A 12,324-nucleotide genomic window follows, 5' to 3' on the forward strand; every position below is an offset into this window, starting at 1 on the left:
AGACATGGAGAGAAGGAAGGAGAAAAGGAGACATATATAGCTGAGAAGAAGGAAGGGGAAGAGGGGACATTTAGAGGTGGGGAGGAGGAGGAAGGGGAAGACTAACAAGAACGCAAGTATGCTGAAGGGAAGGGAAGGGAAGGGGGAGGGACAGCAGGAAGAGGAAGGGGTGACTGGGGACAAGGGTGTTTGGTGTTGCTAGAGTGATGTGTGTGTGTGTGTGTGTGTGTGTGTGTGTGTGTGTGTGTGTGTGTGTGAAGTTTAAAAGTCATCCGTCCGTTCTTTTTAGTTCCCGCTGACCCTTGCCTCTTCACTCCTCACCCTCCTCCTCCTCCTCTTCCCTTCCTCCCACCAAGTGTCGGCTTATGATAACACTCCAGATAAGGTTTGTTTCGAATTGCTGCCCCCTTCCCCCTTTCTCTCCACTATTTATTTATTTTTCTTTACCCTCGTATCTTCCATCGACAACAAAAGGGAAATAACTACCTCAAACAACAAAGACAACAACACCTGCAGCTTTTATTTATTTGTATATCTCCCTCTAGCAAAGGTTCTTCACCACCGCCACCACCACCACGACATCACCGAAGTTCTCCCCCTCCTCCTCTCCCTCTCCCTCCTACTTCTAAAACCCGCCACTTGGCAACTCTGTGAAAAACAGCTGGGTGGTGCATCAGCTGTTTCGCCCCTCTCTCTCTCTCTCTCTCTCTCTCTCTCTCGGGGTTGTGCATGCATTTTTCATTGTTCATCGTCGACTGTGTGTATAGCAGGGGCTCGTTCTGCCATTCTTGAAAAATAAAAAATGAAAAATGGTCAATCGTTCAATGGCGCAGTACTTCCGAATGGCTTTTTAGATTATTGACTGACTAACTGACTTGTTTCATGACCAGTTGGAACTTTGACTGACTGACTTGTTGGCTGACTGACTGCCTGACTAACTGGTTGGATGAATGGCTGACTGGTTGGATTTGAATGAAAAGTGTTGGATCTGACTGGTTATCTGAATGTTTGACTAATTGGTTGTCTGAGTGGTTGACAAACTGGTTGACTAGTTGGTTGTCTGACTAGAGAGCTGGTTCGACTACTTTTAAAACTTCTACTGCAGCATAATCTTTTATATGTAGGTATTTTTTTCTCGATATTCTTGTTCTTTGTTATTATCTCGAGGCTCCATGCTTTATCTTATGTTTTATAGGCTATTTTATATACATTTATTATCTTTCCCTTCTCGAAAATTGTGTATTCCGAATGTATGTTGTGTTGAGGGGTAAAATCTGTCAGGTGGAGCATGCACGGCGATTTTATCCAGTATGTTTTCACCGTAACCTTTCAGCTGGGTACAGCCATATAAAAAAAGGTGTGTGTGTGGGTTGAGGAAGTTGATAAAATTTAATATATATTCTTGGCGTGTTGTTTACCCCGTACGTGTTTGTGTTGCAGGTAACGCAGCGGTGTGTGGCGAGGTGCAGGAGAGGGGGGCGGGGTGTGGAGGTGAGGCAGGGGAGGGGAGGGTGGCAACACTGCAGGTCACGTGAGGCCAGTGTTGCCACCTCAGCAGTCACCCCTCAGCCACCACCCCTGGGTAACTATGCCATTAAATTTTATACTTTGTCCACTTTCTTTTTCTCTTTAATAGTAGTAGTAGAAGTAGTAATAGTAGAAGTAAAAGTAGTAATGGTAGTAATAAAGTGACGTTTATGTATTGTGATGTTGTAGGCTTAGTTTGCAGGGTGAGTAATTGTTGATATTGGGGCCAAGTCAAGGATTAAGGCCGAACTAGTGGTCTTATCAAGGGGTGGGCGTGTGGGTGGGGCAGTGTTATATTGTGAAGGCGCTGGGGTGGGGTGGATCAAAGGGGGGAGGGGCCTAGGCAGCTGGCTGGCAGCGCTCCACAGTACACTCGAATACTTGACACCCTTCTCAGAACACACACACACACACACACACACACATTACGATATTAATCAGAGAGTGAGAGAGGTAAACACTCATAACCTCCAAAAATGCCACTTCACAATAAAGAAAAATGGGAAGAGTGAGTTGCCAAGGCATGCTAGGAGATACCAGGATGAAGCAGAGGCAACCCCACGACGCCCAAGGGAAGAGGAGGCGGAGGAGGAGGAGAAAGGAAGGAGTGGGTTGAAGAAGGGAAAGGAGCTGTGGATGTATAGACGACAAAATCTATGCTGACAGCGGTTATGTTGAAGGCGTTGGAATCGTGTTTATAAGAGGAGGAGGAGGAGGTGGAGGTGGAAGAGGAGAAAGGGCAGCAGGTCTATCGCACCATCTTCACCACTTCATTTTTTTCTAGGCACTTTCTCCTTCCTCGTAATTTATTTTTTTCTCTCCACGCCTTCAAACCAGCTTTCTTCAGTCACCACCCACAAGCAATTTCATCTCCGGTTTTATCCTTAACTCCACAACCAACCCACCCTTCCACCCCACCTTTCCACCCCCTCATCTCCTGACCCGCCCAACCTCCTCCTCCCTCTCGCTCCTCCGCCCTCTCATTTTCTCGAGACCCTCTCGGAGCCTGGCTAAGTGGCTGGGACTCTTGTGCTTGGCCTAACAGGACGAGTCGAGTCTTGCAGGCCGGGCAGTCAGTCGTTTTCACTATAATGGGCTTTTGTTTTTTTTCCTTTGCCTTGTTGGGTTCGTGTCTGGCAGCGGCGTACTAATGTAACACGACACAAGAGAGAGAGAGAGAGAGAGAGAGAGAGAGAGAGAGAGAGAGATGAATCACGTGAAAGTTTGACGTTACACAAGCGGAAGAACAACAATTAGGGGTACGAATGAGACTCAACATGATTATTACATCTCCACGCCGGTCCATGCATCCTCATCGCCTCACTCGCTCCACTCGCTGAATCATGGGGTCAGTTCATACCTGTTCCTCATGCACGTGTCTGTCTTATTGATCCCCCAGACTCAGCCCTTCACTGACACGGAGAGGAAGTTTATTTTATTTTTTTTGTTAGTTCTAGCATCCGTGTTCTCAGGCGTAAAGCAGTTAGTTTAAGTTGCCACCAGTTTCCACTCGCTCTCAGGATTTAAGTAATCCCCCTTGCCTAAGCTTTTGATGTAGCTTGTGAATATCGCGTGTTATTTATCTATATATTCCGATTTCATTCTTTTTCTTCAGTTACCTCGTCTTTCTTCCCGCTCCCTGGACGTAACTAATCCGACTAGTGTAAGTTTTTGATGTAGCTTTGTAAATATTGCGTGTTATTTAGCCGTTCTCGATTTCATCCTTTTTCTTTTGTATTATTGTTAGTTCTTGCATCAGTGGTCTCAAGGGTAAAGCAGTTAATTAGTTCCCTCCAATAGCTTTGTAAATGTAGCGTGTTGTATAGCTATATATTCCGAGTTTATCTCTTTTCTCCTCGTCAAACGTGAATAATTCGTTTCCAATAATCCGTTTCAGGTTCGCTCCATCACCAGAAGGCCAACGAATTACTAACCTGCTGAGATCGTTACGTAGTCAGGGAAGCATCACGTGATCTTTAGCTGTTTAATGCTTTCATATTTTTCTTCTCGTCGAATATAAATCAGTCGGTTCCAGTTTTGATGCCCTCCAGCACGTGACCGACTGACTGACTTACGAACCTGACTAACCTGAGATATGTGTAGGCATGAAGGTAAGAAAGGGGAGTCAGAGGTGGGGAGGAGGAAGGAGAACCATGGCAAGAGGAAGTGGTGAAGGGGATAGGACGATGGGGAGGGGTCAGAAGAAGGAAATGGACAAACGAAAATGGTAGTTGTGTGTGGAGGGGAGGAATAAAAAGGGGAAGGGGTGGGTGTTTATGGTAGGGATGCGGGATGATGGGTCAAAAGAGGGTAACGGATAAACGGAAATGGTTGTAGAGTGTGGAGGGAAAGAATGAGAGGGGGGAAGGGGTGGGTGTTTACGGTAGGGATGCTTTGTCAGTCTATCTTGTCCGTCCCCCTCAAGAGGACCATATTCTAACAACAGATCGGCGCCCAAGCACTTTCGAAGTTTTGGGCATCTCCAGGGGTAGTTTTAGGATCCTTCTGGTAGTTTAACTTCTGTTCCAAGAATATTAAAAGAACACTCATTAGTACCCGATTAATCTTCTTTTTGGCCTTAGAAATTGGTTAATGTAAGAAGTGAAGGCGTCTTACAATATCTACCGACCTAAGTGTACAGCAGGGCAGGGAAGGGATGGGACAGGTGAGGGGGGCAGGGGTGATTCCGTGTTACCTTCATGCGTGTAGACAGGTAAATATGGCGTGTTTATATGAGGCGTTTTCATCTGTGTGCGATGTGAAAATGTTGATAACACGATATTAACTGGATAAGCGTGAAGGTTTGTAGGACGCGCCAGGAATAATGTGAGGTTCAGATTTTTTTTTTTTTTTTTTTTACAACAAAGGAGACAGCTCAAGGGCACACAAAAATGGAACCAATAATAAAAAAGCCCGCTACTCGCTGCTCCTAAATGTGGTTGTGGCAAAGGTTTAGAGACTGGCATATTATCTGGGCCGGAGCATGAAGGCTGTAAAATGTCTTGAGAGCACAGGTTTTAAGTTATTTCTGGATATTTAGGGCGAGGTAGGACGAGTAGGTAGGCGGTGGTGCAGAAAAAGTGTTTAGGCTGTGGCAGGAGAGGCTTAGGGCCAGTTTCACAGTTCCCCATGATGGGTTAGTAAGCTCCCAAACCAACACCAGAGCCTTCGAAATTTCCTTGTTTAGTGTTTGGTGTTTATATTTAAGTTCACAAATTTGACGAAACTGTACAGGAAAAGTCTTGTGTATTTAGCGTGGCATCGAAGACCTCACCGTTTTGGATTGTATGGGATTCTATAGTTTGGTTCGGGCTGTTACGATGACACTGTGTTGGACTGTGATATCGGCTCTTAGAGAGTGAAATGGTGTTAGTAGCAGAACGGCGAGACGGAGCATGAGAAGGTTAGGGCGAGTGAAGCGCATCAGCTGACTGGTTTATGGTGTTGCGTCATACGAGTGGCGGCTGGGGATGAGGAGAGGAAGGGGGGAGTGATGCAAGGCGTATGGAGAAGGCGTAGGAGACTCGAGTTAAATGATGAGGCAGAGAGTAGGACATGAGGGTGAAGGGACGTGATTGTTGGTTGGTCATTTGGGACTACGAGGGAAAGGAGGAAGGAGATTGGGGCTGTGTGTGTCAGGGGAAGGGAAGGAAGAAAGGATGGGGTGATGGGGGAGTGGAGAAGAAGGGAGAAAGGGATGGGGAAGTGGAGAGGGAGGGAGGAGGGGATGGGGAAGTGAAGAGGAAGAAAGGGATCGGGAAGTGGAGAGAAAGGGAGAAGGGGGACAGGGAATGGAGAGGAAGGGAAAAAGGGATTGGGAAGTGGAAAGGAAAGGAGAAGGGGCACAGGGAATGGAGAGGAAGGGAAAAAGGGATGGGGAAGTGGAAAGGAAAGAGAGAAAGGGGATAGGGAAGTGAAAGGGATGGGTGAAAGGGATGGGCAAGTGAAGAGGAATGGGAACAGGAATCTGGGATGTGGTGAAGGGGATAGGACGATGGGGATGAGTCAGAAGAAGGAAAGGGGCAAACGAAAATGGCAGTTGGGTGTGGAGGGGAGGAATAGAAAGGGGAAGGGGTGGGTGTTTAAGGTAGGGTGCGGGATGGGTCAGAAGAGGGTAACGGATAAACGAAAATGGTGGTAGGGTGTGGAGGGGAAGAATGGGAGGGGGGTAAGGGGTGGGTGTTTATGGTAGGGATGCTGTGTCAGTCTATCTTGTTCGTCCCCCTCAAGTGTCCATCTCCGGAGGCATTGAGGTCACTTGTGTTTGTTCGTGTGTTCGTTGGTTGCGTCTCTCTTAAGCAGATCAGGTGCCTCGTGTTTATTTGCTCATTGACTGCTTACCTGACCTCGCCTCTTCCCTCTTGATAGCTCTTTTGCTCCTCATACCTCTTTCTATCCTACTCCTTTTCTACGCCTCCTCTGCTCTTCTCTAATCTTGTGGCTTTCATTATTTCCTTTTTATAGCTCCTCTTCTCCTCCTCATACCTCTGCTCCTCTTCTTACCTCTTTCTATCCGTCCTACTCCTTTTCTACGCCTCCTCTGCTCTTCTCTAATCTTGTGGCTTTTAATATCTTCCTCTTTATAGCTCTTCTGCTCCTCCTCTTACCTCTGCTTCTCTATCTTAATCCTCTTTTGCTCCTCACCTCTACTCTTATCTCCCCTCTTCGCTCCCTCGTCTCCATCATCTCCCTCCTTGCATCTCTTTTTGCTCTTCCTCTTACCTCTCCTCCACCTTATTCCTCTTCTACTCCTTACATCTGCTTTTTTCTTCTCTTCATTGCCTCGTAACCTAAAGCCCGTTCTCTTCTTTACCCGTCTGGTCTTCCACCTCTCTCCTCCACTTACCTTACCAGTTCGCCCACTCTCCTTTCTCCTCATCTCCCCGTTGCCCCGCCCCCTTCCCCCACCTGCTCCTTTCCTCCCCCTCCCATCCATGCTCCCATCTCATCCCTGACCTAACTTCTCCGCGGCGTGACCTCTTGCCCACGTGACCTCCTTCTCCTCTAGGTCACCAGGTAAGCCTCGCCTCCTTGACAAAAAGGTGAGAGAAAGGTTACACACAAAAACTAATCACGTGACTTTTAAAGCTGCGAGCGATAACTGAAGTGTGTTTAGAGAGCTCCCTTCTGTCGCTGGGTGGAGTGGTCTAGGGGGGAGGGTGGGGTGAAGGGATTAGAGGAGGGATGAGACGGCAGCTGGTTAGGGTTTAGAGAAGAGGAGGAGGAGGAGGGGTTAAGGGTGATTGGGTGAAGGGGAGAGATGAGTCATTGGGTCAGTCAGTCGGTACGTGAGTCTCAATCAGTGTGTATTGGTAGGTGTGTGTTAGTCAGTCAGTCAGCCTCCTTCAGTATGTGCTGGTGAATCAGTGAGTCAGTCAGAAATAATAAATGTGTGTTGGTTAGTGAAGCAGAAAAAAACTGAAAAATCACAACAAGAACAACAACAACGATTACTACTACTACTACTACTACTGCTACTATTACTACTACTACAACTACAACTCTTACAAAACTGCTATTGGGTGTTGCGAGTGGATTTAAACTTTAACCTTTGATCTCTTTTCCAGAGAGAGAGAGAGAGAGAGAGAGAGATTCGTACCAAATTTCAGTCCGTTTGTGCATCGTATACGGCGGCATTGTCATGAATATTAAAGAGAAAGTGGTTTATGCTGCATCTCTCTCTCTCTCTCTCTCTCTCTCTCTCTCTCTCACACACACACACACACACACACACACACACACACACACACACACACACACACACACACTATCTCTGTCGGTGCGCCACAATATTGATCAAGGGCAGGCAAGGAAAGGAAAGGCAAGTCAGGCACGGCAGGCAGGGAGTGACTGGGTCCTGGCAGGGTACGCGGCGATAGGCTCGGCTCTTATCACCGCCCGAGGCACGTCTCTCTCTCTCTCTCTCTCTCTCTCTCTCTCTCTCTCTCTCTCTCTCTCTCTCTCTCATAGCAATACTGACATCCTATCTTTAATATAAGGTAGGACTTGTGTTATTATCATCATTCTTCTTCTTTTTCTTCTTCCTCCTCCTCTCCCTCCTCCTCCTCCTCCTCCTACTACTACTACTACTACTACTACTACTACTACTACTACTACTACTACTACTACTACTACTACTATTCACATATCGCATTAGAAAGTAAGTCTGCACGCATTTTAATTTTAAGCAAGGGGAGAGTGAGACTAAGAGAGAGAGAGAGAAGGAGAGGGCAGGGCAGGGAAGGGAGAGATAAACAGAGAAGTAGAAGTCAGGGAAGGGAGAGACAAAGAGAGAGGGATGTAGAGGGCAGGAAAGGGTAGGAAAAGACAGAGAGAGGAGTAGAGGGCAGGTAAGGGAGAGAGAAACACAGAGAGAAGTAGAGGGCAAGGAAGGGAAGGGAAGGGAAGTGGGGCGTGTAGGCAGACAGAGCTATATTGGAACCTTCAACCGAGTGACTCCGTATCTCGCCTGGGCCATTATTTTAACACTAATTTGGAGAGGCTCGTTACGGGGACGGGGATTAATAGTAGAGTCCCGGCTGGTGGATTAGATAGCGTCGAAGGGCAATATCTAGATGATGACGGGCACGGGGCGTTTGTTGAGCTGTTTGTACGCGAAGACCAAGTGTGGGGAGGGGGAGGGGGGAGGTCATGGATAGGAAAGAATAAGAATGAAAATGGGAAGAGTGAGAAGGATAGGAAGATAGGAAGGGGGATGAGGAAGACGAAGGGGAGAAGGGCGGAAGGAGGAGGAGGAGGGAGAGAGAGAAGGGTTGATGGAAATGGGAGAGTAGTAGGCTATAGAAGGAAGGAGAGAGAGAGAGAGAGAGAGAGAGAGAGAGAGAGAGTAATGACTTATATGATTGTTAGATAATACTTCTTTGCTTGCTTTCCCCGCTTATGCATTTACACTATAACCTTCATTCATTCTTAGCATTTTATTATATTTATTTTATTTATACCTTCACTACACGGAGGCAACGAGGAGGAGGGCAAGGAGGAGGAGGAGATAAAAGAGAAACTGACTTACTTTTATTGTGATAAGATAATTATTGTGTGGTTTCCCATTTCTTCATTTTTTTTCCTGTACGAAGAGGAAAAAGTACCTTATTCGTAGGAAGATATGTTCGATAATTGCTATCTGTGTGCTTTCCTTCTTATTCTTATCACGTCTGGCAGTTTTATTTTTCTTATTCACTTATTTATTTGTCATCGTCGCAGGCATTAAGGCCAGTTCGACATTCCAACACAGTCATTGTAAGCGCCCAAAACAAACTATATTCTCCACAATGATTCGTTATTTCTACTCAATACCAGATACTAAAGAGATTTCTAGTGTGGTTTTCTAAAGTTTCCCTCTTTTTATATCAACGCCAAACACTAATCAAGGAGTTTTCGTAGTATTTTGTGTTTGGTTAGGGAGCTTACGAACTTGTTGGATTGGACTGTAAAACTGGCCCTAAGTAATCGCGAACAGTCTAGTCTTTTATCTTTCCCATCCTAGCTGTTGTTGAGGATTCTCCATTTAGATGTTTTCGAGTCATGAACGGCCTTCGCATTTCGGTCCGTATTCTCAGATGCTGTCGGCTTTCACAAAACATCTTTGCTAAGGCCACAAGGGAGATTGATTAGTCTGGTTCTCATGAGTTTTTCACGTTCATGGTGCAGAAACCTTGTCAGTATCACGAGGCTTAAAAAACTGCCCGGGGGGGGGGGGGGGGGGGTTGGAAAAACCCAGAACCACTACGAAAGCCTTATCTAATGTGGGAGTGTAAGGTTGGTATTGTCAGATGCTCCCGCCTCTCACATCAACTATTTCCAAAGGCCAAAAAGGAGGTTAATCGAGTTCTAATGAGTGTTCTTTTAGGTTCACGGTACAGAAGAAGGCTCAGACTACCACCAGGGTCATAAAAGTACCCTTGGAAATGCCCTAAACTCCCACGAAAGACTAGTAAATTACGTGTTCTTGGGCGCAGAAATGTTTAAAAATATGGCCCTAAGTTCCTAAACGTTTGATAATGTGGCATTTCATCACCCCGCTCTGCACCGCCCGTGTTGAACCCCGCCGACACTACACATGCAGAGTTTTCACATTTGACGACTTTTTTTCATTCTTAAAGTCTTACTGTTAAAGTCATAGTAATGGCCATATCTATTCCTAGTCCATTGAATTTGTTATCACGACGAGCATCGATACGAATTATATCATCGCTATCTTCAATACGGATCATATCATCGCTATCATCAGTTTGAATTATATCATCACTATTGCACTTGCGAGACTCAAGCGTGACGCAGTGAAACAGTCTAGGTGAACTATTTTTATTTTATTTTTTCATTATTTTGTGGCTATTCTATTTTCAGCACTCAAAATTATACGGTTCATTTATCCAAGTTAACCTTCACGAAACTGCATTTGTTTTGTTTGTTTTGTTGTGTTAGTTCAAGGGTGTTGCATGGAGGTAAATATTAGGTAAACTATATTTTTCCATGGTGTGTGTGTGTGTGTGTGTGTGTGTGTGTGTGTGCAGCGCCTAATGAAAGGGTTGCATCAAAGTTTTATCACGTTTTAACGCAACACATTTTCCAAAGTTAAAAAGAAAAAAAACTAAGTACGAGTTTATTTTTTGCCTTGCAGACCTAGTACAAAGGAAGTAGTTTCATCGCACAGTTGCATGACACAAGGTAATGCATTATTTTTTGTTGGAGTATATACGATTGAACTGCATAACGGGTTGCAATGGGGGAAGAAGACATGGCGGGGTGGTCATGAGGGGGGAGAAGACTGCATGACGGGACTGTGAGGTGAGGAGGGGCGGGAAGGACTGCATGATGTGGGCGGGTTGAGGTGCAGGTCAACGCCTCGCCCCAGGGGATGGACGGTCATGCTGCCACTGACCTGACGGGCCGCAGCCGCACCGCCATCGCCGCTGCTCCGCGCTGGTTCGACGGGAAGCAATGTTGCCACCTCACTAGCTCATGCTCCAAGCGATTTTCCTTGCAACTACGATGATTATTTGGGGTTGGGGATTCTTGTATTCTTTCTCTTTAATGTACAGTTTGTTTACATGTCGTGTCTCCGTATAGAGATTAGCTGCCGTAGAAATAGTGGATAGTGAATGAAGTGTGTGATCGTTGGCATCGTGAGTAGGCGAACGAAAGTGTCTTGTCTGAGAAAGGAAAGGAGAGGAGAGAAGTCAGAGAACTCGGCGGGGTGGACGGCAGGCAAGCGGGACCGAGCAGCGTGTTGCCCGTTTACGAGCCGCTTGTAAATTTTGTGGCAGTTTTTGTCAATGCCCTCAACTTGTTGCTCTCCTGGGAAGCTGTGAGGGATCTGTACAGCGTTGGAAAAGTGGTAGTTTTCCTGCGTTTGTGGGTCACTGACATACATTGATTCTTGATTGGCGACGCGACTTTGATGTTTGTCCGGCGAGGTGTAAGTTATAGTGATTATCAATGTGGCAGGGTCAGGGCTTGCGGCGGGAGGGGCGGGGCGGGGCGGGGCAATTGGGCTGGACTAGACCGGACAGGAGGGAAGTAGCCTGGACGAGTGAATGTCAGGGGATCAATGGGACAGTGGTAGGTTATATCAAAGACTGTTGCTGGGTTGGGAAACGGCTCGGAAGGATCAGAGCTAGAGTGCTTTGGTAGTGGTGATGGTGGTGGAGGAGCAGGTTGGAGGACTTATTGAGTTGGCAGGTGAAGTTGGGTAGTGGTGGTAGTTGTGGCTGGGAGTCCCCGGATAGGCCCGTGGGTGGGTGTGGTGTAGGTGGTGAGTGGTGCAGGCAGGCACGGCCACTGTGTCAACGGAAAGATAGAGATTTATCGATACCAAGCCATGCTGATGTCTATGACCCAGACTATTCTTCACACTAATGCCAAAATGAGGAAAACATATACGCCATGACCCCGAATCAGAGGTCCTGGAAGGGATTGGAATAGATTGGTTGCATCACTTGCATGAATAATCGTGGGTCCCATTGCGTAGACACTATAAATTGTCCCAGATCCCTCGCGGCCCTCCCTGGGGAAGCATTGTGGAAAGTTATCGGGTGCATGTGTTTAGTGGTGGAGGGAGGAGGTACACGTAGGCGGCGACAGGAGCCCCGCGCCGCCAGGGGCAGGGTGGCAGAAGGTGACCCACCCCGCCGCAGGTTCATGGCCAGGCGGCGGCGCGGCGGCTCATCCCACCCGCCGACCTGTCCTGTGTTCACGCGGGGCCGCCTCTTGCCAGACCTCTCGTGAGGTGAGGCCCCGGAAGTCACGTGGTCTGCTGGCGGCGGTGAGGGGCATAGTATGCACACAGGTGGATAGGAGGTGTAGGTGCTGTTTCTTTATTAAAGGAAGGCATGGTGGCAACATTTGTAAGTGGAGGTTTAAAGGAAATAATGCTGATTCGAACCTTCAACCCGGAACCATATGGTAACAGCGATCGCACAACTTTTCACAAATTAACCAATTTTGTTAGATCGATTGAGTACAGGAGTGTAATAGCTGTGTATGTTATCTTTCACAGGAAGATGAGGTCGAGTAGCGTCGAGGAGGTCGGGGGGCATGGGCCTGGGGACCCGTGGGAGGTGTTCACGGCGCTGGCCATCCTGGTGGTGGAGGGGAGGACGCCTGGCGGGGAACGAGGCTACCACGCGGGGCCTCACTGTCCCCTGCCCCACCAGCTCCAGCACAAGCACTCCTGCGATCCCAGCCATCACGTGGTAAGCTCCCTGCCCAGTGCCGACACACACCCACACGCCCACCTTACTCATACACACAACTCCACTTTTCAGTTTGTATAGTTCA

General features: G+C 47.3%; 1 protein-coding gene across 3 annotated transcripts in view; it reads left to right on the top strand.

Moving 5' to 3' along the window:
• Positions 1-12,324, top strand: part of LOC127007665 (protein FAM214A-like) — a 95,978-nt gene that overhangs the window by 69,295 nt on the left and 14,359 nt on the right. For 2 of the 3 annotated variants that reach the window (XM_050878877.1, XM_050878876.1), the window contains one exon: positions 12,044-12,239. In XM_050878877.1, coding sequence (XP_050734834.1) covers positions 12,048-12,239 — 192 coding nt within the window. In that variant the 5' untranslated portion in view covers positions 12,044-12,047. Of the gene's footprint in view, positions 1-1,440; positions 1,583-12,043; positions 12,240-12,324 lie in introns of those variants that run through there. The other variant, XM_050878878.1, reaches the window with a different exon arrangement.

Source organism: Eriocheir sinensis, chromosome 36 (genome assembly GCF_024679095.1).
Source record: "Eriocheir sinensis breed Jianghai 21 chromosome 36, ASM2467909v1, whole genome shotgun sequence".
In the NCBI taxonomy this organism is placed as follows: Eukaryota; Metazoa; Arthropoda; class Malacostraca; order Decapoda; family Varunidae; genus Eriocheir; species Eriocheir sinensis.